General features: G+C 49.1%; 1 protein-coding gene across 1 annotated transcript in view; it reads left to right on the forward strand.

Annotated features, from left to right (window-relative positions):
- Nucleotides 1–25,826, forward strand: part of HERC2 (HECT and RLD domain containing E3 ubiquitin protein ligase 2) — a 1,611,099-nt gene that overhangs the window by 1,356,912 nt on the left and 228,361 nt on the right. Inside the window, 1 exon segment of the mRNA XM_078658234.1 lies at nt 13,599–13,682. Within this exon segment, the coding sequence (XP_078514360.1) occupies nt 13,599–13,682 (84 nt within the window).

Consider the following 25,826-nt stretch of genomic DNA (forward strand, 5'->3'; position numbering starts at 1 on the left):
AAGAAAGGCCGGGGGGGTGGGGGAGTGGGGTGTCAAGGATGTGTCCTTATAAAGCCATTTTGACTTCAAAGCAGGTAAAAAAACTGATGTTGGCTTACATCCACTTCAAAACTCAAATGGGAATACCTTCATCTTCATAAATGAGTGGTGAGTGGTGTAATAGAAACCCAGCATGGATCTGACAGCCTCCTCAATGACACACCCATTTTCTTTGGCACATTTTGTACAGCCCATCAAAACCGTGTTCGTTCTTTCAACCAGCCTAAAATTTGCCACCCCGCCATCTAGTTTTCCCATCAATAATTTAACAGCAAATCTTGCAGAGATACTTTTAATGAATTCATAGAAGACGTTATGAGTGTTGCAGTATGTGGGGTAATTACAAGTGTATAACAATGACGTGAGTTATAGTTACCTTAGGGCAGAAGTAGTAGTTACTTGAGATAAGTATAACTGCTGAATGCCTATGGTTTGCGTGTGTAAAATACAAACCTAACTATAACGCCCCTGTAACCTTTGGTTTTTTGAGGTGGAATTTCTTGGGTTTTTTTCCCGTTAAGTAATATTTCATTATCACATGTCAATTCAACCTCCACAGGCCGTGCATGGCGGGGAGTTGGCCACAGGCCCACGTTCAAATTATGGGAGAAAGGCCCCTGTGACCCAATCTCCCGGGGCAGCCCCCCTCCCAGGGCCAATGTTGGCCCGGGGATGGGGTCCCCGGGGCCAACATAGGCACGGGAAGAGGAGCCAATGTGAGAGCGGGCCGCGCTGCACCCCTCCTGGGCCGATTTTTACCCTGGCAACCCCATCACATGGAGCCTGGCTAATAAAGAGTGGGTGCCCTGGATCCCACCCAAGGCACCCACTTCATCAATGTTGGAAACTGCAGGGGGAGCCCCCAATGCCCCCACTGGCTCCTCGCCTCCAGCGGGAACCAGTATTGCTCCCGCCTGCGGGGAGCAGCTAAAAATGCTTCTCCGCTCGGGCAGGAGCAGTTTTTTTATATGCCCCTGCCTACTTCACAGTGGACAGAGAGACAGATGAAAAAGTCCGCTCCCAGCTGGCGGGAGCAATTTTTGGTGCTCCTGCCCACTGAGGGTAGACTCAGTGTTTGCCCTCGCTTGGTGGGAGCTTCAAATTGTTCCCATCAAGTGAGCGCAAACAACTTTCCCTGCCCCCGCACCAGTGTGGGCAGGGAAACTGCTAATTCCCAGGGGTCGGCTCCCTGGGGCATAGCTGAGCCTGCCCTGTGGAAATGGGGATCCCCAGAGTCATTAATGGCTCCGGGACAGGGTAGCTCCCCTCTCTTTTTCAGTGCTTGGCTGAGCACCAGGGGTTGGTGTCCCCAGTGCCCAAAACATCCCGGGGGGGGTGGCACGTGCTTGACTTGGTGCAGAGCATGCTGCCCCAGCAATAACCATGCTAATTTTAGTTCTTCAGCTTTCTGTTTCACCTCTTCTGGTGTTAACGTAATCTGCTTTTTGCATTGGTTCTTTACATTTTACAACTACTACGGAAGCAAAAGATGCTGCTGAGGAAACAAAAAAGGGACGCTAAAAGATCTGCGGAGGACGATCTCTGGTCAAAACTACAAAACAGAGCAATAGTGCAAGATTCTGGAGAACTATAAAGCGTTATCCGTCCTGGCCTTGAGGAAATCTTTTACAATATTTCAGAAGAAACCTGGGTAACCTATCTCAGGTCCCACTTCCACCAAGATACTGAGCTTATGGCTAGGGGTCAAAGAACGCAAACTGTCTCAGAAGGCGTAACAACCAACATTGCCTGGGCTGTAAGTAGCCAAACAGTATTTGGGATACTAGAGGGAGACCTACCATCAGAGGACCCTCTAAGGAGCTAAATAAGCGCATCAAGCGACAAATAGGGAAGGGGGAAAGAGAAGGGGCCCCAGGTCCAAACGGAATGCCATCAGTACGGTACAAACAAGAGGCAAATGCATGGGCTGCAGTGCTGGAACCACTTTTCACAGAAATAAGGATGTCGAACGTATTGCCGTGCTCCAGAGGAGGATCGATTATTTCACCAATTTTTAAAATGGGCGAAAAGACACTACCACAAAACTATTGGCTGGCGGCCCTAATTAATAATGAGGAAAAATTATTTCTTGGAATGCTACTACAGGAGCTGCAGGCATGAGCCAATGAGAAATTCATAATCCCACTAAATCAGTCTGCCTTTGCAAAATCAGTTGGGACAACAACGAGTATACTATCGATGTCAATGCTAATGGATAAGGCTGAATCCGCAAAGATACCCCTACAACTATGCTTTATAGATTACTAGCAGCCCGTCCCAACGTTGTCCGGGGATGAAATGTTATGTGTGTAATGTTTCACAGCGTTTTTTATATGTGCCTCCTTAGCTGTCCCGTATTTGCATCTCCTTAGTTCTGTGTGCGTCCTCAGCTTTACGTTTTTAAGCTTTTGTGTGTGCAAGTGCGTTGTGTTTGATGTTAATGTGACCGTGCCCCTTCACTTTGTAATGTTTTTGGAAGGTGTTTTTCTGGTTCGGCATGCAGTGTTAGTAAGTGCGTTGTTTATATATGGCTTGTTAGGTGGCCCGTATTTGCATCTCCTTCCTTGTGTGCGCGTCCTCAGCTTTAAGCAGTGTCCGGTGTGATTCCGTGCTTGCGAGGGCTGGTTTGAGGCCCCGCGCGTTGTCTTTCACGTTAACGTGTGTACGCTGAGAGTGCCCTGTGTGATCCCGTGCTTGCGAGGGCTGTTTTAAGGCCCCGCCTGAGCCCGGGAGTCCAAGTAAATTGTGAAGTGTCTTTAATCGTATTGTATGCTGCCTGTCTTCAGTGTCCCCTGGAGCCGTTGGAGCGTGAAAGTCGCGGTCAGTGAATGTTGCGCTTGTGCAGGCCTTTATTATTTTTCTTCCTGCCTCCACTTGTGAGAAATGTAACGTAACAAAATGAGTGACGGTTTATTTTGTTAGTGTAAATTGTAGGCAGTATGTGAAGAATCCGTGAATGCGTCGCAGCTTGTTGTTTCGAGAGGTACATGTGAGAAGTGATCAGAACGGCAAGATGGAGCGTGAATGTTTCCGCAAGCCGCGCCCCATTTTTTTACTTAATTGTAGTGCAACCCCCTATGACAACGCTCATGCCTAAAAAGTTAGCGGCGCACTATATATCAGTAATGTCGCGTCATGAGAACGGCAAGGTGGAGCGTGAATGTGCGCGCACATTGCTGGCGCAAGCCGTGCCCCTTTTTATTATCATTTTGGTTTTTCCCTGTGACAATGCTAACGCTTATGCCCACAAAGGTTGGTTCGCACTATATATGATTAACGGCGCCTGATGCGGCGCAGCTTGTTTTGAAGTTGGAGCGTGAATGGGCTTGCACATTGCTTCTGAAAGGCACGCTAGTGAAGTACGCAGCCATTTTTTTTTATTTGTGTCACGCCCCTCTGACAATGCTGTTCTGCCACGCCCCTCTGAGAACGGTGCACGCCCATAAACTAATAATGTGAAGTGTAGTTTGACACGACCACGACCATGCCCACGAAACACCCACGCCAACGCCCAAGTTGAGTTTGACACGCCCACGCCAATGCCCACAAGGGACTACTTTACCCCTAAGGTTCTTGGACCTTTCTAATGTATATGGTGGCCAGCTGTATAGCCTATGTCCATCTGCTGCAACTACCCTTTACAATGGTGTATTGGGTGTTGTGATTGGTGCTGTACTTCTTGAGTTTACCCGCCTCAAAGGTTTCAGCTCTCTCTTTATAATAGTAGTATAGATAAGGCAGCTTTCGACCAAGTAAATCGTAACAGCCTATGGTCCAAATTGCACAGCTGGGGGTTGCCACAGCCCCTATTAAATCTGCTGATCAATTTGCACACGGACATATGGGTTCAGATAAAGCTTGGTGATGGGTCACTCCTGTTAAGACGATACCAACGGAAAAAAAGGCTTAACCCCTTCCACGCTGATGACGAGCTGGGCTCGTCATCAGGTAGCCTCCTCGCACGCTGATGACGAGCCCAGCTCGTCACGTAACATGCGCTTTTGAATATCTCAGCGTGCGAGCGGAATTCCGCCCGCATGCATGCGGTTAAACAAGGATGTGTTTTTGCACCCACATTATTTAATTTGTTTTTAGCAGACCTTGTACCGCTTCTAAACAATTGTACCTCACACGCCCCAAAACTAGATGGCCTAACATTGGCTAATTAGAACTATGTCGTCAGCATATAGAAGACATGGCAAACGCAAGTAGGCTTATAACACCTTTTAAATGTGACGCAGGACTATTCCAAAGCAAATGGTCTTACGATTAGTTCAGAAAAAACAAGAACTATGAGGGTCAGCAAAAGAGAAAAAAATACGCAGCTTGGTTCTGGGGAAATACCCGAATTGAGGAGACTTTGGAATATAAATAGCTTGGCGTGAAAATAGATAAAGCAAAAAAACAGCATCAGGCATAAAGGTCTTACTCTGGCAATCTCTTTAAAAGCATTAAACATCAAACATAACGGCCCATCGATATTGCCCTTGGTATAGGTTGCCCGCTCTAAAATTCTGCCAACAATTACCTATGGCTGCGGGGCACAGAGAGAAAGAGATGCTTAAATAATTGATACTACAGTAACAGCTGATTTTAGGGTCAACTTTGATCTGCCCAAATACACCTCGCCTGCACAAATCAGGCTAGAGTTTGGCATACAGAAACAATCTTTAGCAAGACAAGGGGCATATATTACCACCTGGGAGAAAGTGCGGAAAATCGCTCAAGGAACTTTAAACGAACATCTATGGAAGGAGTTACAACAACAAATTTCCTCACCCGCTGCCAAATATCTGAAGTGCAGCCTGCATAATATAGAGCGGAATCAGCTCTGGGAAACACCTACAACTACCACAACGTTTAAAAAGCTGATCTGGAAGACTGTCAAACATCTCTCATTTGTTGAGATAAGGCATCTCTCTCGAAAAGGGCACATGGATGAATGACTTTGAATACCTATACGGCGCCTGCCGCTAAAAATTACTTTGATCTGGGCTATGCTAAAACCACAAAAATCAAGTTTTTGAAGTACAGGCTTGGTTTGCTACCATTTATACAGCACCTTTCACCTTGGCAAAAGGAAAAAGTGGGCTCTACCTGCCGCTTATGTGGCTCAGCACCAGAAGACCTGCTGCACTTGCTATGTCTGTGTAAATAACTCTCACAAGAACGAGAACAACTACTAAAATGCCACTTCAATCAGCGAAGGGTACGCGCCAGGAGACAAGCAGTGCTGGCATGCTTTGCACCAGACGATCCACAACTGAACTGCTGTTTAGTAAAGTTCCTGAGGTCATGCAAAAAGAAAATGCCAGCACAGTAGTCACTAATTATCTTTAGTCGTTTAGAACAAGCCGTAAGTCCAATACGGAGGTTCGAAGTGGATGCTCCCCACTATTTACTCTATTCTTGCCACTAATACACTTTATACAAATCCAAAGCACTTCTCTGAACTTTGGCATAAGTATTGAAAGGAAATATGGACTGGAATTAAGTATGTTGCACCTAACGACCCACGACCAAACTGCTGTCTAGTAAAGGTCCTGAGGCTATGCGGACAGAAAATTGTAGCATAATAACTCCTAACTATTTTAGATGTCTGGAACATGTGAAAGCCTAATATGATGATTTGCAGAGGATGCTCCCTACCATTTACTCTGTCTTGGCACTAAAGCACTTTATTGAAGTTTATAGTACCTCTTTGCATTTTTACTGATTTCCAACATTAGTAGGGAAGGGAAGTATGGACTGGAACTAAGTACCTTCAACTGATATGTGCAAATTCAAAAATAACTTGGTTGAGAAGCTTGATTTACACTTGTTTGATCACAACATAGATTTAAAGAATTATAAATATAAGATATATGAATTGTGAATTCTTTTATATGTATATTTGTTTTTTTAATTGAAACTAATTTTGTATTGCAACGGTTTTAATTAACTATGCACATAAAATAAACTGTAAACATTTGCAAAAGCTGCTTTAATGGGAGCTGCTTACACTCTGTCAATTATGGACAGCTCCATCTCCATCGTTGTCAGTAGTCTCATCTGTGTCTAGTAAAATGGCTTATCTAAGTTTAGATGAATGAGTGGACCTCCTGGGTACTTAGGCCTTCATTTCTTTTTTGGGGACAAAAGCTTTGCACAAATATGTCAAGGGCTTCCTGCGGTTATTGCGGGACTTGGCAAAATGTGAAAATCTCTTAATTTGTATTTTGTTTAATGAATTTAAAGCTATCTAATGTATATCTTTACATGGATAATGGAGCTGTAGATGAGTCTCTCTACAGTTTCTACCCGGGGGTTTATGAGGCAAGAGCACTCTAGAGGAAAAGAAGGACGTTTGCTGTGCTCTTCTGTGTAGTATAAACCCTTGGTCTTTCCTCAACTTGCTACCAACTGTTTGTGGATGTGGTGAGTGGGAGTCGGAGAAAGAGAACGAACAAGAAACTGAAAAATCAAGTGCACTAGTTCTTTGTTTCAAAATCTAGTTACATAATATTTGTAGGTCTGAATTTAAAAGCCTAGAATACAGTTGTCAAATGACCTATTTCTAACAATATACAAAGAATGGGTTTTGCATCTACCCGCTTAAACATTTGACTTTCTTCAGCCATCCTTTTTTTCTGCAATGGGTGAGAAACTTTGGCTTCTGTGTCTTGGCACAGACCAGTGGAGTCATCTCTCACCAAATGCGGCTCGCTGTTTAGTTTGCATTGTTCCGCCTCCAGTCCAGTGCTTGCATTGATCGGCCTGAGGGACTACTTTACAGCTATAGTCAGTGGTGGCCGGGAGATGGTGTAAAAAATTAAAATAAAGACAAGCTTACCTTCTCGCTGCGTCTCTCCTACGCCGTCTACCCCGTCAGGCTGGGAACAGGTAGCACCCAAATCTTCCCAAAGCCAATCACAATACTGCAATGCAGCGTTGTGATTGGTCTGGGCACCGTGGTTCGGCGCTCAGATGGGGACTGGGAGCCTGGGCTTGTTCTCCGCCCAGGCTGTAATGGATCCTGTGTCGAGAACATGCAAAGTGCGCATGACTGGCCGGCCAAAATTCATGGTCACTTACAGAGTGCCACCACTCCTCCCCCTGATCTGTGAGCAGCCCCGCCAAGCTGGCGCAGCAGGAACAAATAAAATGATGATGTTGCATTATTATTTTATTTTTTTACATTGCAATGCACCGCCCCTGGCTTTAGCACTTTCTAAATGCTCCTACTGGCTGCCTCTGGTGTGTCTCACTCCCATCGCAATGTATTAGCTCTGAATGCACATTGAAACTAAATCTTTGGCTTTGCAAGTGCTTGATTAAATAGAGAGCCCGCTTGCTGGTAACTGATGGAGATGCACTGCAAGCACGTCTTTTGCTCTTCTTCAATCCAGTGTTTCGCTTGTGTGCACAGATTGGCATGCAGTTGCACAAGGCATTTCCTCGCATTCGTGTGACAGAGGCACTGGGTTCACTGTAGCTGGAGGTAACATGAAGAACTGCTGGAGTGAAGCCGTGTGCATCCGCATCATGACACAGGGCGGCCTCGTAATCCTGCCTTTCATCATGTGCCAAAGGGAGCTTTAATTGGAAGTCTTGGAGCTGTTTGAAAATAGGTTGACCGGTTACAGGGGAATAGATGAAAGTGTTGGCGCGTTCTAAGCGCCGTCTTTAGGCACTCACCGGTTCATTTATATTGTGTGTGTGTTTTTTCTCCTTAAAGGCCATCTTCTATTTCTGGATTGTTTCGCTTTCGGAGAGTCAGCATTTTCTATAAATCCTGTTTATTAGCTTCTTTACCAGAGTCTGCTGTGTTCCAAAATCTATTTAGTTTAATAATGCCAAAATTGCTTTCATTCTCCTCACCGAAGAATGTGCATTTACCATAGGCCAGACCGTTGATCATGCCGCGGTCAGTGGCATAATACAAACTGCAAACCCCCCCAACCTGCCAAAATGTTAAGCGGGGACCCGGAGTCATCGCGTACTCTGGGCTTTAAGCGGGATTAAAAAAAATGGGGGGGGAGGGGAGAGGGGAGGTCAAAAGGGCGTGGCCAGGGCGATTTAAGGGCGTGCCTTAAAACATGTAAGTGAAAAATCTGTGCTTAGCATAGTGTACCGCCCGACTTGTATTTTGCTGTTTCTGTCATTGCATCCAGATATATATAATATAACAAGTAACATCATACCTACAAGAAGTCAGGACTATTGTCTTTGTCTATTGTCAATGGATGTTAGTTGCATAGGATAAATAAGCAGCAACTATGGCTTGCATATAATATTGAAAAAGCTTCCACTTCAAGCCCTGGTGACACCATGTTGCTCCTCTTGAGTTTAAGCGGTACAAAAGGGGGTGGTGATGGACGTAGCATCTGAACCAATCAAACACTCACACCCAGTCAACAGATCTGGGTTTGATCCATCACCGTTCTTTAGCCCACTCTGCCACCCCAGTTCAGACATGGCCATATGCAAATCAGTCTGACGGGAACAGTCCAGCCCGAACTGAAGACTGCTGAAATGCCAGAAACTGGTCCTTGGAAGCTTGTTTCCGGTCCAGGGAAGACATGGCTTGGCAGTTCGGGCTGGACTTTTCCCATGAGGCACAGGGTCAGACTGATTTGCATATGGCCATGTCTGAACTGGGGTGGCAGAGTGGGCTAAAGAACGGTGATGAATTAAACCCAGATCTGTTGACTGGGTGTGAGTGTTTGATTGGTTCAAATGCTAAGTCCATCACCACCCCCTTTTGTACCACTTTGTTCGCCATACGTTGGCAGGGTATGCTCAGACGCGAGTCCCTTGCTCACTTTGCCACTGGATTCAAGCAAGGCGGGCTGAAGACGGCTGAAATGCCAGAAATTGGTCCTCGGAAGCTTGTTTCCGGTCCAGGCAAGGCATGGCTTGGCAGTTCGGGCTGGACTGTTCCCATGAGGCACAGTGTCAGACTGATTTGCATATGGCCATGTCTGAACTGGGATGGCAGAGTGGGCTAAAGAGCGCTGATAGATTAAACCCAGATTTGTTGACTGGGTGTGAGTGTTTGATTGGTTCAGATGCTCCGTCCATCACCACCCCCTTTTGTACCGCTCTTGAGTTTAAAACAGATAAGGGAACTCCAGAGAGAAAATGACTCTCTTTAAAGGATTTCCCTTCCCCTACAATGCTCACCTGGCATGACGTCATGCCTTAACTTCTCCACTAGGGAGAAGGGAGAAGTGTGTGATGTTCTTGCTGTCACTGCAGTCCGGAATAAAAGGGACCGCCTGTGCCAGGCTACAAAACAGATCCCGATAGAGACCCGTTTCGAGGCCTCCTTTAAAAAACTGCCGGTGCTCTGCACCATTTAGATCCGGCCCACTTAAAGCCCTGCGCGTACCACATATCTTTATTTGCCTTGGACTGAATGGGGTCCATCTGAAGGGACCGGGCCGTCCCTGAAGGTTTGCCTCCTTACAGAATGGGGTATAGGTAGTGCTTGAAATGGAAGAAAAGAAGTGCAGGTACTCTGCACCAAAATCCCTGCTTGTTTCTGAAGTGTCGGTACTCTCCCTCGCAAGATTAAAAAAAAGTGCCAGTACTCAGTATCAGACAGTGCCGGCTCATTTAAAGCACAGGGTATAGTCCATTCATTCCATCACCACTCCTGGCCTGCTCTGTCACATGAAGCACTGTCACGAATGCGACGGCATTGGAATAATAGGGTGGGATTTCCCCCGAGACCTAGGACTCCCTAGCTTGACCCTTTACACAAATTGATCAGAGCAGGCAGCATATGCGTATGTGCTTGCCATGTCTAGTGCGGTGTGACCTCAAAGAGCACACTGCTGGCTTCTTTCTACTATGGTACACAACTGCAGTTACAATGGAGGCCTACTGAGGCTGCAACTACAACAACAAAAAACAAAGCACCAATAGCAGAAGTGCCTGGCATGCAGTTCTGCAGGCAGGCAAGGCAGCAACGTGAGGCTTATGGCTACACAGGGGCCGGGCCCATTGGCGCGTTTTATTCCAGCGGCCAACCAACCTTTGCCAGGGTACATGCACATGTCGTGTACCCTCTGTCTCACCCGCAAGCTCACTTTTCTACTACAGCTACACTCTCCTCTCGCTCAGCTGCTTTCCTTCTCGATGTTTCTCGTTCTTCTGTGAAAGCTTCATACTCCTCTCCCGAAGTAAATGGCCACTCCTGCACCCGTGAGTCCTGATCTGTATTGCAACAGCTCATTCCCAGGAGAGTGGCGCAAGGGTCGCAGTTGGCACGCGCCTTCAACCTTCTCCCCTCACCTCCCTTTCCGACCGGCGCCTCCGCTCTATCACCGTGATTGGTTGGAGTCTGAAGGGCTGCTGCTACGCGTGCGGGCCGCGTGGTGGCGCTGGGGCCATCTTCACAGAGCTGACACTGGGCATACAAAAACGCTCTCACCTCACACGTGCAGGCAGGCACAGAGTACAGACGCGCGCACTCGGACACTGAGGCAGAGCATATGATACATCGGATATGTTTATATTTTATTTACATTCTCGCTGGCGAACGCCACAAACAGCCGCGCTCTTCAGATTTCACTCCTTTTGTGTGGCAAAGGAGTGCACCTCGCCTAATTACACCTTGCTGTCAATCACAGCATGATGGGGGGATGGGGGGGGGGGGGGGTCTCCGACCCCGGCAGGCTCCCCCCGGCCCCGGCAGGCTATGGCCGCCCTGAGGGGTTCCGATGAGTACATCTGAACTCTTCAGTAGCAACTCCGAATTGGGAAACGCCCAGTAAGCACAGGCCCATTCAAAGCACTGGTCACAGGGAAACTTGGAGAAATAACCACCAAATACATACTCAGCTTTTCATTTATGCTGAGGTCGAACTGGGCGGGATCTTTGGGAAACGCTTAGAGCCATAACGTTACACAGAGTATAGACAGTCAAGTGCAACCATATCCTCGCACCCCTCTCACACTTCGTCATCTATCGCACTGCTCAGCACTGCCACATAACAGTATAACCGCACCTCGTTGTTCATGAATGAATGTAATTTATAAAGCGCAACTCCTGCCAGTGAGCGTCTTGACGCTATAGACAACGGATGTAGCTGCAGAGCTGTTAGAAACGCATCTAGGAGATGGTCATGGTTCCTCCTAGTCCTGTGAGAAAAGCCAAGTCTTCAAGGCCTTTCTGAAAGCGATAACCCACAAAATGGAAAATCTTCCCCTATATGTTCCAAAACAAGGCAAACACACTTCCAACCATACACCCTATGCGGTGTAGCATGCTACCCATGTAGGCAAGAGCTTCAGTGCTCCACATAGGGGTAGTAAGTTCTATATAAATGTTGCAATATAATACAGCAACGCGTTCATACGTTTTTTTATTCCTCCAAAAACAGTTCCAGCACTTTTTGTTTAAAAACAACCGTTCGTGGACGGTTAATGTCGACCTTGAGGTGCCTCCTGCTGAAAGCACAAGGAGTAGTTTCTTGTGCTGTGAAGAGAGGAGAGGGTCGTAGAGCTATCAAAGAAAGAAGCCTTCTCCTCAAGGTGCTTGCTACCTGTAAGAAATGCAGACGTAAAGGCCGCTTTGGAGCTGCTATCGGCTTTAATTGATGGAGTCACTTGAAGTTTAGTGGTGACAAAGATTTATTCTTTTTGAGAGGTAAAGTAAGGGTGCTATCACCTGAATTATGTTCCAAGTCCTTTTAGTGGAACCTTATTAAAAAAATAGCACAAGCTATAGTCTGATTGCATATTACTAAAATATATATATTTTGGCAGCATTTGTTTTATCTAAACAAAATCTTTTTGCACATTTTGCTTCAGCCGATCTTATACTATGTGTAATACATTTAAAAAAAAAATAATAACAGTGATGGCTGGAGCATACAGGTGTCATGCTAGAACGTTGGCATCAGTTCCTTTTCTTTCGTTCCTCCATACGCATATCCGTAGTTACCTGCTAACTTTTTCTCGTTGTTTGACAAGTTTTTTTCTCTAAAATTCTTTCCATTGTACAAGGGAATGGGGTCCCTTCCTACAACTACATGGTTTAAGCCTTGTAGGGAATGTTGCCGACAGATGTGTTTGATCAAACCCCACAAGGTGTGTCTCTGGTGTTTAGGCCATGGCTTCAATTCATGAGAGGCTTGTGCCCGGATGCACCCAGAGGCAATCTGGGAACGCAAAACCAAGTTGTATGTCGCTGAACACTGCAGGTAGTCACATAAGGGCACTCCCACTGAAAGTTGAGAACACAGACCCATTCCTGTGACAGCTTATCACTGTCAAAGTCTTTGGATAAATCGAACTCCAAGATGAAGCTTACGAGGTCCTCAGCCCTCTCTCCCCCCGAGAAGGTCTGAGGACGTCAAGGTGCCCCTCGATCTCGCTCTGCGGCCTCTGCTGAGGAGTCAATTCTGTGGCTGATCCTAATGCACCCTGAAATTGGTAAAAGCGCCCCATACCGCGCTTTAACTTTAATAGCGGCCGCAGACCTTTCTTAAGACACGGCTCATCTAAAGAAAGGGGCGTAGCCTCTGTTAACGTGAAGGCACAGCATTGGGAGCTTGTGAACAAGCATTTGCAATCCAATAGGTCTTGAATTTTAGAAACTTTGACCTATTGGTATTGTAAATGACAATGCCTTTTATTATTGCAGGGTTTTTAAACACAAATAAAAGGCATTGTCATTTACAATGCCAATAGCTCAAAATCTCGCAATTGTGAGACCTATTGCATTGCAAATGCTTGTTTTGTATTGGGACAGGGTGGGCTCCCCTACTTTACCGTACCTTTTGTCTTATTTTATTTTTAATTTTTATTTTTTTATTAAAATATATATGTCCTTCCTTTCAGGTATACTTTCCCCTTAATTTTACATTTATTTTCAATAGTTTTTTTTATTTACCTGAACCGTTTGTTATTTTTTTCCTTTGTTATTGGTGTTATTATTCAATTGCCCCGCGATTTTTGTATCCCAAGGTCATTATACAGAAACTCACATGCTGCCCACCCTCAGTCAGTGGACTTTCGTTTATTTTGATCCTTTCTTGGGAGACCAGGCACTGCTACACAAACTGCCTCTATCACTATATAGCAGCAAGAATAGTAATTATACCTACTCATTTCTTACATTTAGGCACATAATCTGTCCCAGTGCTAGAGTCTAGCAGCGAATAGATACGTTGCTCCTAATCTGAGGCCCATGTTGGGAATCGGAGAAAAGGTGCAATGTTTCAGGAACTTTAGTCTGTAATGGGACAAAGCTATGGATGTAATGTTGCCCTTTGCCATCTTTGGCTGATGTAGCTTTCCCTACTACCATCGCAGTGAAAAAGAAGACAAATTAAGCAGACAAGATAATAATGCTCAACACACAGGGTGTAATAAATGGTGACCGAAGATGCCACCTGTGTGTGTATTTATCTAGCACTGAGGACCTTAAAAACCTAAACAGATATGCTTGCGAAGGGATAGATGTTTCCCCCCCCTTGGGACTCCCCTATTAAAATCAAAGTTGTTGAAAGTGTACTGTATATCAGTTAATAAATATGCTCATTAACTTATCTTTTTTTCACCAGGAGGCAGCTTTCCGAAAAGTTGTGCAGGCAACCATGGTGCGAGATCGTCAACATGGACCAGTTGTGGAGCTCAACAGAATTCAGGTAATTTCCAGTCGACACATTATATACTATGTCTATAACATGGAATAATCTTAATAATCCATCTCCTGCTGTCAGCTTCTAGAAAGCTTTTGTGTTTATAGCGCAGCAAGGCAACAATACACAGTTTAACCTCGCTGTTCCTCACATGATTTTGAGAGCTATCCAAATTGCCTGCCAGGTATGAAACTGTAGTTGATAAATGAGATGTGCCTCCAATTTCAGGCATCACATGCAGTCGCACGAATGAAAGAAGCAGTTGTTAGAAAGCCTTTCCCCCCCCTTTATTGACGTTGATGTGTTTAACTTTTTTTGAAAACGCCTCAGGCAAGGCAGGCCGTTTTAAAAAACAGTGTGCCTCAGCGTATAAAGTTTTTTTGTCTTCTTAGAGGGTGTCATTCGCTTGAAACCAGCACATCAAAAAGATGTGTTAGGTACTTGCTAACAATAAAACAGACTAGTAGATCGATGGTAACACACTTTGGTGTAGCTTTAGTATTTCGTTGAGACAACCTCCATACCACTGCACAGTTTTGATCCAAACCTCTATGGCCCCTTCCATGACAGCCATAAACTTTATTGCACATTCCTCATCGAATACTGTCCTCCTCCAGATTCTAGTCTGGAGTCCTCCTCATTGAAACTGCACCATTGGAGAGAAACTGCCTGTCAAGCTTTTTAAGTAACTCCTCCAGTGGACTGCACCTTTGTCTATTCCGATGCCTGCGTCTTGGGCATCCTATGATGGATGAGCCCGCTCTCTACTTCTTCCAAGATGACGCCCAAGCCCTCGATCTCAGACGAGCTCTTTTGGAAGTGACTTGGATCTCACCTGAGTGGAAGACACATGAGAAGCCGCTATTGCCAATAAATGAAGGAGATTCTCCTGATGATCTGCTTCTTTCGGCTTGTTGAAAGGACAAGCTTCCAGTATTGACAGCCATGATTAACCTCTGCCTCGCGATTGTAGTTCACTAGACGTTTAGAAGATATGGGTAGAGTCCCCTGTCAAATCAAAAGCAGAGACTCGTCTGACAGAAGTAATAACCACCCAATTTGCACTTTTTATTGCACTAGCTAATTTGTAGAAGAAGCTGTTGTCAAGGGAATTCATGTTCTTAATTAAAATCTGACGCTTCGGCTGTCTGACAACTCTGCTTTCACCCTGATCTGCGTTAATCACTGCGGTGGATGAGATCAGTACAATTATCTGTGATAGACTGTGAGAAAGTGGCTCTATATATACTGGACAATAAGGCTGTGTATAGAGTCCACAAACCCCAAAGGTATAACAGAGGTTAAAGTCAGAACTGACCTTACTCTCCAAAGGGGTAGCTTGGTCGAGCAGTAAGGCAGTACCAGAGGACAGTGTAAAGCATTTGTTGCACACACTCAGTCAGCAAAAGGTTTCACACACTCAAGAACTGAACTCCAGGCCAATTGTTGTTATATCCTCAGATATAGTGGTTTTATTTTTAGAACTAACAGTTATAAAAATATACTTTTCAAGTTACGAGTACTCTCATGTAAATACTTTGCAGAGGAGCAATACATTTGTACACACAACAATTACAGGATAGCTAATAAGCAACACAGTTCTGAAACACACTCTAGCATTGAGCTCAATGGGTTTTTCACAGGAAAGTACAGTGGATTACTTTATGGATTACTTTGGTAGTTCCAAGACTAGATCTCAGATTCAGTCCTGGGGTGTAAGCTGAAACCAGATTAGCAAAAACGTTTTAGTTACTGTGATGAATTATCCTGAATATAAAGCTGTTTTAAAAGTTCACACTTAGAAACTTTTTGAGGTAATTCTGACAATGTTATTCAATAGGAGGAAGTTCAGGTTACAGGTAAAGTACTATTGCGTTACTTTGGTAACCCAGCACTAGTCTCCTTGGGCCAGCACTGGGGGCTTAACTCAAACCCGGTAGGTAATTGCGTTTCAGTATTTCGTACCATTTTTAAAGAATATTTGCAGTTTTCAAAAGTAGGCACTTAGAAGAAATTTCATAGAAAAGCAGACAATGGGTTCCTATGGAGAAAATACAGGTTACTACTAAACTCACTAGGGATTACTTTTGCGGTTCAGTACTGGGCTGAAAGGTACAGTACTGGCTACTCTCCTGATCACAGGTGAGTATTTTCGAATTCGGACTTTGGCTGATTTTATAGGAATATTTTCAGTGTTCAAAACTTCACACTTTGAAAATGTTCGAGTCAAAATGGGTCAATGTTATCCAATGGCAGGTAATTAAATTACCGGTTTCCAGGTGAGTACTTGGTTGGTGAAGTTAGGGTTCTGGGCATAGACTTAGGGGTCCCCTAGGGTCAGGTGAGTACAGTTAGTTCAGTCCCAGCGGCACAGGGGCGGCCGGGTGCCGAGGTAGGTAGGCCCAATGTTATCCAATGAGGGAAATGGGGCTTTCGGTTGGTGGCTGCTGGCTAGCAGGCCACGCAGCTCTGGGAGCTGGGCTCCTGGTCACTTGCTCAGGGCAAGGGGGGAAGTAGGATAGGGCAAAGAGGTCACAGCCAGCGGCACTCGGGCGGCTGGGTGCAGGGTGCTTTTGAGCAGTCGGGCGCGCGCTCAATGTTATCCAATGTGGATCTTGAAAAAGGAACAAAGGCTGCAGGCTCGGGGACGGTGACTCTCCAGGGGCGACCAGCACTTCGAGAGGTAAGTTGGGATCTTGGAGCACAGGTAGGTACCCCAAAGGGAGGCACAGGGGGCTGTAGGGTGCAGGGGCGTCTTTGGGTGTCGGAAAAGCTTACCCTCGGCTGGTCGCGGTTGGGATGGCCCCTGGTTCTGAGTCTGCAGGCGTCGGCTGGTTCGTCGAGGAGGGTCTTTGGGCACTGGACTTCGGGTCCCAGTCGCCTGGGGGACGTCCTCGTGGTCTTTGTTCGGGTTGGCCCGGGCTCGGCTGGTGCAGAGTGGGCTGGTCCGGAGCTTCCTGGTGAGCATCAGGTGGGTTGTTGCAGCAGAGCCTCTGCTGATGGGAGTCCCAATCTTCGAGAGGGTCAAGGCAGGCAGGTGCTCTGGGTGTCCCAAGGTTGCTGTCCACGGAGATCGCCAGCAGAAGCAGGTTCCAGGATCAGCAGGCCGGTAGGGCTGGGGCCAAGTCAGTGGTTATTGTCCTGTTGTTCGCAGCTGCGCGGTGGGTCTTCTTCCTCTTGATCTTCTTTCTTCTTTTGATATCGGGATCCGAGGAAAGAAGGTTCAGGGAGTCCCTAAATATCAAATTTAGGGGCGTTACAGGTAGGGCAAGGGCAGGGACCAATGGGTCCCTGTCCTGGGGTGAGGGCACCCCCTAGCCTGCTCCTCTCCTGTGGGAGGGGGGCAGGAGCCTAGCTGGGATTGGGCAGGGCTCCCCATTTACAAGATGGCCGGAGTCCGGGGTCGTGCTTCAGATCGCCTCCTCCACCTGAGGGGTGGAGTTGGCAAAGGTTGGCACACCCTCCTTCCTGACGTAGTTTTTTCCACCAGTCTTCCCGCAGGAGTGGGGGTAGAGCGGGTGGAGGGCCAGTTGCTGGGTACAGCAAATGGTCTGGAGAAGCTCTCAGAGGCGGTATGCCTTTGAAGCTTCCCCCTGTCCATGCTGGGGGAGGAGACATAGCACCTCGCCCAGGATGTGCATTGTTGCAGGCCCAGGAGAGCGGGGGGCTCTTCACCCAGAGGTCCAGCAACATGTCTGCTGTGTGGCAGCCTCTGCAGCCACTCAGCCCAGACGTGGATTGTAGGTTCGGGTTTTGGAGGGCATCTCTAAGATGCCCTCTCGTGCATCTTACATTAAATCCCACACTGGCATCAGTGCGGGTTTAATGTGCTGAGAAGTTTGGTACCAAACTTGTCAGTCTTCAGTGTGGCCATTATGGTGCTGTGGAGTTCATAATGACAAGCACCATATACTCTTAAATGGCATCACTGCACTTACAGTGCCTAGGAATGGCCCTGGGTACTGTAGGGGAACAGGGCTCATGCACCTGTGCCCTCACCTCTTGGCATAGGGCAACCCGGCTAGAGGGGTGACTGAAGTATGCCAGGGCAGTGGGTTCTGTGGGCATGGCACACAGGGATGTGTGCCATGTCGACTCTTGGTTTAGTTCTGTACTTAGGCACTCAGCCTGCAAAGGCAGTGTGTGGGTGCCAGGGTACAGGGCCCCTGAGGGTTGCACAATAAGTGCTGCAGCCCTCAGGGGTCTTCTCTTGTCACCATGCCCTTGGTACCTAGGGTACCATTTACTAGGGGCTGACAGGTGGCCAGAGATGTCAATTGGGTATTTTGTTTCAGCATAGCTTTTCTTTTTAGGGAAGGCACACAGGACCTGGGTACCTGATTGGCAGGGACCCAGGGCACTCTCAGTCAAAGCACATCAGCATTACAGAAAAAAGTGGGGGCATACCAAGGCAAGAAAGATGGCACTTTCTCACACAGACATATGGTCAAAGTTTTTTTTTAAACTTCATTTTTTTATTAATATTTCAGCACAGATCAAATACAATAACAATTCACAGAGGATGATTGGGATAGTCTACCCGGAACAGTTTTTACTATTGTTGGATCTCTGTCATAGTAATACCCACCCAACCTCCTCCCAGTTCCACCTTTTCCTCCTCCCAGTTCCACTTTTACCTCCTCCCAACATCTGGTAGACTATCAGAATGAGCAAAGACATTTTTAACAGACGCATCATCGTCGGGTCTGAAAAGACCCATAACAGTTCATAGTCAATATTTTTCCGGGCATCGATTTCACCTGCCTTGGGTGTAACTCCCTCAGTGAAACAGTTGCAAGCAAATCATTTGTGCGGGCATGTTACATCCCTTCAGTCGTTTCCATATAATACAGAACCGGCTACCAAATGGCAAGTAAAATTCCCCATCCTTCACCAGATGAGTCATCTCCCTGACTTCCCCATAAAATGTAGCCAGATTGGGGCTAGGGACTTGTTTCTATAAATTTTACAAGGCCATGATGCTCAGGGAAGACGCTGCAAAAAGGGACATGTCCAACAGTTACTGCCTGGAACTCACTTCTACCCCCCTCACATACCTCCCAGACAATGTCCAATGTCCACAGAACACCTCATGCTTCTAAAGCAGGAGGTTCTCTCCCTGTTGCAAAAACATGCAATAGAACCAGTTCCCCTACATCATCAAGTTACAGGGGTTTACTCCCTTTATTTCCTCATTCCAAAAAAGGACGGCACCCTCAGGCCAATATTAGACCTCAGACTATTAAACCTGTACACACAATTCAACCACTTCCTCATGGTCACTCTCCAATAGGTCCATCCACTGCACCAAAAAGGCGATTTCCTTGCCATTCTAGATCTCAAGGACGCCTACTTCCACATTCCTATTCACCCTGCTCACAGGAAATGCCTATTGTTCGTAGTGGACGGTCAACATTACCAGTTCAAAGTCCTTCCATTCGGAGTGACAACAGCACCCAGAGTCTTCACAAAATGTTTTGCAGTGGTAGCAGCCCACTTGAAAAGAACACATCCATTGTTTCCTTAACTGAAAGACTGGCTCATAAAAGCCAAGTCACGCAGCGACTGCGTACAACAAACACCCAACACAATCCAGCTGCTGCACAACTTGAGATTCACAATAACCCTCACCAAGTCACATCTCCAACCGTCCTACACCCATCAGTATCTAGGTGCAACAATAGATACTTACAAAGCCCTTGCATACCCCAATCCGACCAGGATAGTCATTATGCAAGCTATCATAACAACATTTCTACCACAACACTCACTACCAACACTCTACTCATGCAGCTAGTAGAGATGATGGCCTTGTGCATCCTAATCGTTCCTTATGCACGACTCCAGATGCGTCCATTATAGGAATATCTAGCACATCAGTGGAACCAAGCTCAAGGTCAACTTACAGATCTGGTGTTGGTGGACAGCCGCACACATCGCTCTCTGCAGTGGTGGAACACACAAAATCTTTTCAAAGGGCGGACGTTCTTAGACCCAGTTCCACAAATAGTGCCAACAGCGGACGCATCGCTCACCGGCTGGGGAGCACATCTCTTAAACCATATCATTCAGGGTATGTGGACCCTTCAACAGAAACTCCTCCACATCAATCACCTGGAGTTACTGGCCATATTTCTCGCTCTAAAATAATTTCAGATACACCTCGTAGGCAAAGCTGTCCTCGTCCGTACGGACAACATGACAGCAGTGTACTATGTATAAAAACAGGGGGGGATACACTCTGCAGCTTTCACGCCTAGCACAAAGCATATGAAGATGGGCCATTCCTCAAAAATTATACCTCTTAGCAGAACATCTACCTGGGATACACAATCACATTGCGTTGTGCTCAGTCATCAACAACAGCAGATTCACGAATGGGATCTTCATCCGCAAGTTCTTCATCCATTTTTTCAAATGTGGGGCTACCCAGACATAGATCTGTTTGCCACACATTTAAGCACAAAATGCCAAGCTTCGCCTCCAGGTATCCACACCCACTGTCCATAGGCAATGCGATATGAATGAACTGGTCAGTCAGATTTGCGTACGTTTTTCCGCCTCTCCCGCTCATTCCGTTACTGGTGCGCAAGATCAAACAACAGTCTCTCAATGATCATGGTTGCTCCAACATGGGCCCGACAACCATGGTTCACAACACTGCTGGAACTCTCAGTAGGTCCACACCAAAAGTTGCACCTTCCCCAAAGCTTCTCACACTGAACCAAGGAGAGATAAGTCATCCAGATCCAGCTCAACTGAACATAGCGATCTGGCTCCTGAAGTCTTAGAGTTTGGTTACCTCAATCTCCCGAACAACACAAAAAATATCAGAGGGTCTAACAAGAAAAAGCGAATGTGTACGCAAGGTGTAAACTAACAGGAAATCCTAGATGTCCCTGCCATGTGTATATCTATCTACGGTCATCCCTTTGACAGACCCACATAGTGGTCAGGCAAGGATGCCCATCAGTCACCACACGGAACTGCCCTTTATCATTTGGGATTCCTTCAAGACCACCACTAGGGGTGCCACTTTACTTTCACGGAGAGGGGCCAGAGGGTAAGAGAGCCCTCAACCGGTCAGACAGGTCTTGCTACTCAATTATGAGGATGTTGGCACAAAGGGGGGACTGATGTCGCAGTACACAAAAAGGTGTGTAAAAAATAAAATAAAAGGTGTCATAAAATTGGATGAAGGGGTACTGGAAATTATATTTCTTCTGGTGTTACCCACTCTTCCAACATTAAAAAGTAGTCAGTAACAGTCACAAAAATTTAGACTGCCCAGATGTACTGTAAGCTCAATCTCCCACCACACTGCATGAACGTCATTAAAGAGGCTAGACGTCCTACCACTAGAGAATGCTATGCAGCTAAATGGAAAAGATTTGTGATTTACTGCAGTAACACAATCAATCCACTAGATGCTTCAATTCAAAACATTATTTGTTAACTCCTGCATCTACAAAGATGTAATCTGGCATACACATCTGAAAGAAACAGGTTAGTATTAGATTCCTTACCTTAGAATATCCCCAGGCGTCAGTCTGGATCCGGAAACTTTTGCGTAGCAGTACCCCTGCGCGTCGGTAGGCGTCGTCTGCAGGCGTCCCCTGCGGCTCCGCGTCGTCGGCGTCGTGCGCCGTGATGACGTCGCTGGAGTATATAGACGCCGCCTCCGCGCGCTGACGTCAGTTCTTCTTTTTTCCGCGCCTGTTAGCGCAGATCCGAAGAGCAGTACTCCGGTCTTTTGACCAAGTTTTTTGTTAACTTCTTTACGGTGGGAAAAGCTAGGCGGGAGCGGTCCCGCAAGCTTCTCGAACTCCGGTTGTCGGCCCCGCGTCGAGAGCGGTCCCGGTCCGGTCGGAGGTCGAGGGAGCGGTCGAGGGAGCGGTCGCGGAGCCGCCATGGGCGCTCCGGGAGTCGCCACCATTCCTCCGGCTCGTCAGGTAAGCACAAGAAGTCGGGGCGTCGCCATCGCACCCCCGACTCCCCCCGACGCCCGCGTGCTGCGGCCGGGGGCTCGGGTGACCCCACCCCCGCGGTCCCGCATGGGTCGCCGACGCCGTCTGCCCCACACCTGTCGGTCCCTGGGGAAGGCGCGTCGCGTGAGGAGATCGAGGCCTTCCTCATTGCTATGAGGGCGAGGTCTTCTCCGGCGGGGCCTTCGGCGCCTGCGGGCCCGTCGGTCCCGTCTGGGGGCCCGAGCGGTTCGGGTGCTCCTGCCCCGGCGCCGCCGGTGGCTCCGGCCCCGGCGCCGCTGGTTCCCTCTGGTTCGTCGCCGGCTGGTCTCCCGGCCTCTCCGGCGTCGGTTCCTGTGGGCCAGCCCATGGTACCGCCCCCGCGTGGTGCAGCGACTCCGCCGTCGGCTCCGGCCGGCGTCGGGTCCCCGGCACCGACGCCGCGCGGCGCCACCCCCCTTTCCTCCCCGACTCCGGACTCGGAGCCGGACCGGCGTCGGCCGACGCCGGACCCGACGCCGATGGGGCCTGTTGACCCCGATGTCTATATCGTCGACCCAGAATATGGGTATGACGAGGAGGAGTATGGAGAGGGTTGGGAGGGGTCTGAGGACCCTCTATCCCGTGCCTGCCAGTACGATGTGGACTGGGTAGGTGATCTGGGTGATGCCAGTGGCCTGGACGAGTCGCCCAACCCTGGGTTTGTCTCTCCGTCCCCTGTGGCGTCCGAGGCGGGTGCTGCCTATTCGGTGGTCCTGATGAGGGCTGCCAAGGCCTTACACCTTGAGCTCCCCGTCGCGAAGGTCAAACCGAATATCCTGACGGAAGTTTTTAAACCGCAGTCATGCCCCCAGGAGCCTCTGCTGCCGTTTAATGAGGCCCTGACGGATGTCCTTCTGGGCACCTGGTCCAGGCCCGCCTCTGGTGCGCCGGTTGACCGGAACGTTGCCAGGCGTCACCGTCCCTGCGCGGACGACCCTGCCTTCCTGTCCACCCATCCCTCCCCGGAGAGTCTGGTGATCCAGGCCTCCACTTCGCAGTCCGCATTTCCGTCGGCTCCGCCCGACCGGGAATCAAAGAGGTACGACCAATTCGGAAAGAAAGTGTTTTCCTCTTTGAGTGCTGGGCTGCGGTCTTGTAACACCGCGTGCCTCTTGGGCCGCTACACCCACTCCCTGTGGGATACGGTCGAGGAGTGTTTGCCGCAATGCCCCCAGGAAGTGCGGGACAAGCTCACCCGGGCCTTTGTTGAAGGCCGGGATGCGGCGCGGTACTCGATCCGTTGTGGTCTGGACACCACGGACTCACTGGGACGGGCCATGTCCACTACGGTGGCGATTCGTCGCCATGCCTGGCTGAGATCTGCCAACTTCTCACCAGACGTCCAAAATACGCTTATGGACATGCCATTTGATGGCAGTCGCCTATTTGGTGACAAAGCGGACCACGCGCTGGAGCGCTTCAAGGACTCCAGGGTCACGGCCAAGTCCTTGGGTCTCTCGACCCAGACCCAGCGCCAGCAGACGGGTTCGTTTCGGCCCTTTCGTGGCCAAGGGAGAGGAGGTCCCACACGTGCTGCCAGCCACGCGGCGCAGAGCGCTCCCCAGCGCGGTGGCGCCCGTGGTTTCCGCCGTGGTGGCGGTAGAGGCCAGCGTCGTGGTCAGTCCACGCCTCCCTCCGCTGCGGCATCCAAGCCTTCCTAGTCCGAGCTTTCGGGCTCACGTGACGCCAGTGGGTGGCAGGGTTCGCCATCACCACTCCCGCTGGCGCGCGATAACATCGGACAGGTGGGTGCTGCAGCTTGTCCGAAGGGGCTATGCCCTCCCCTTCGAGTCCACTCCTCCAGCCATGCCACCGCAGAACCACCGTGTGTCGGGGGACCACTTGACACTTCTGCAGGAGGAAGTTACGGCCCTCTTGGCCAAGGGGGCCATCGAGCGCGTTCCTGGGCCAGAAGTAGGGTGTGGTTGCTACTCCCACTACTTTCTGGTACCCAAGAAGGACAAGGGAGGCCTGCGTCCTATCTTGGATCTACGGAACGTCAACGGCTTCCTCCGGAAGGAGAAGTTCAAGATGTTGACTTTGGCTCAGGTCTTGGCTGCTCTAGACCCACACGACTGGATGGTAGCGTTGGACTTGCAGGATGCGTACTTTCACATCCCCGTCCTGCCGGCCCACCGGCGTTACCTGCGGTTCACGGTAGGCCACGAGCATTTTCAGTTTATCGTGCTCCCATTCGGCCTTACCAGCGCCCCACGGGTGTTCACGAAAGTGATGGCGGTGGTCGCAGCTCATCTGCGCCGGTTAGGGGTTTCAGTCTTCCCCTACCTCGACGACTGGCTGTTGAAGGCGGGCTCGCCCCAGACAGTCGTCCACCACCTTCAGATGACGGCAGACCTCCTGCACGAGTTGGGGTTTTCCATCAATGTGCCGAAATCACACCTGTGTCCCTCTCAAAAGCTCCTTTTCATCGGAGCGGTTCTCGACTCGGCGCAGTTTCGGGTTTATCCCCCGGAACGGCGGGTCCGGGATATTCAGGCTCTGATTCCCATCTTTCAGCCGTTATCCCGGGTTTCGGTCAGGTTGACGCTGCGGCTTCTGGGGCTGATGGCCTCCTGCATCCTTCTGGTGCATCACGCCAGATGGCGGATGCGGGCTCTGCAGTGGGACCTGAAGTTTCAGTGGGCCCAGCATCAGGGCAACCTATCCGACCATGTCCTGATCTCGGAGGGCACTGCGAGACAGTTGCAGTGGTGGCTTACAGACCGCGATTGGGTCAGGGGCAGATCCCTCTCCCTTCCCCAGCCGGAGCACGTGGTTGTGACGGACGCGTCCCTCCAAGGCTGGGGTGGCCACTTGGGAGAGGCGGAGATCAGAGGCCTCTGGTCTCCGGCGGAGTCCCGGCTCCATATCAACATGTTGGAGCTGCGGGCGATTCGCCTGGCACTGAAGGCATTCCTCCCCTTTGTCAACGGGAGTGTAGTGCAGGTGTTCACGGACAACACCACCGCCATGTGGTACTGCAACAAACAGGGCGGTGTGGGGTCGTGGACCCTTTGCCAAGAGGCTCTGCGCCTCTGGCAATGGCTGGAACGTCAGGGCGTGACTCTGACGGTTCAACACCTGGCAGGTTCTCTGAACGCCAGGGCGGACGAACTCAGCCGTCGGTGCTCGGTGGATCACGAATGGCGTCTGAACTCGGATGTGGCGAGAGGCCTCTTTCAGCAATGGGGAGAGCCTTGGTTAGATCTATTCGCCACAGAAGAGAACGCGCAATGTCATCAGTTCTGCGCGTTGGAGTTTCCAAGACGGCACTCGCTCGGCGACGCCTTTCGGCGCGAGTGGAGTTGCGGTCTGTTGTACGCCTTTCCGCCTATACCACTTCTGCCCAGAGTGCTGAAGAAGATCAGGCGCGACCGGGCCCAAGTTATCCTTGTGGCTCCGGACTGGGCTCGAAGGTACTGGTATCCCGAGCTACTCAGCATGACAGTCGGTCCCTCGATCCGCCTGCCCCTTCAGGAGGACCTTCTGTCGCAGCAGCAGGGGACGGTCCTCCACCCGAACCTGTCCAGTCTCCACCTCCATGCGTGGAGATTGAGCGGCGACAGTTGAGGCCGTTTGACTTGCCTCCTGAAGTCTGTGATGTCATTCTGGCAGCCAGGCGTCCCTCCACAAAGTCGGTATACGCCTGCCGGTGGAACAGATTTGTGGCATGGTGCACAGCAAAGGCTGTGGATCCCCTTTCTGCCCCTCTATCTGAGGTTCTCCTCTTCCTCCTTTCCCTTGCCCAGCAGGGCTCTGCTCTGGGCACTATCAAGGGCTATCTTTCTGCCCTTTCCGCCTTCTTGAGGCTACCTGATCAGCCATCTTTGTTCAAGTCCCCTATTGTGTTAAGATTCTTAAAGGGCATCACGCACATGTATCCTCCAGCTCCGTTCGTGATGCCTCAGTGGGACTTGAACCTGGTTTTGACTTTCCTGATGTGCGCTCCCTTTGAGCCCCTTCATTCCTGTCCTCTCCGTCTTCTCACCTTAAAGACGGCCTTCCTGGTAGCCATCACCTCTGCCAGGAGAGTGAGTGAGCTCCAGGCTCTTTCTGTTCAACCTCCTTTCTTGTCTGTTCATCCTGATAAGGTGGTTCTTCGGACCAGACCTTCTTTCCTGCCCAAGGTAGTCTCTGCTTTTCA

This window comes from Lissotriton helveticus, chromosome 8, assembly GCF_964261635.1.
Source record: "Lissotriton helveticus chromosome 8, aLisHel1.1, whole genome shotgun sequence".
Lineage (NCBI taxonomy): Eukaryota > Metazoa > Chordata > Amphibia > Caudata > Salamandridae > Lissotriton > Lissotriton helveticus.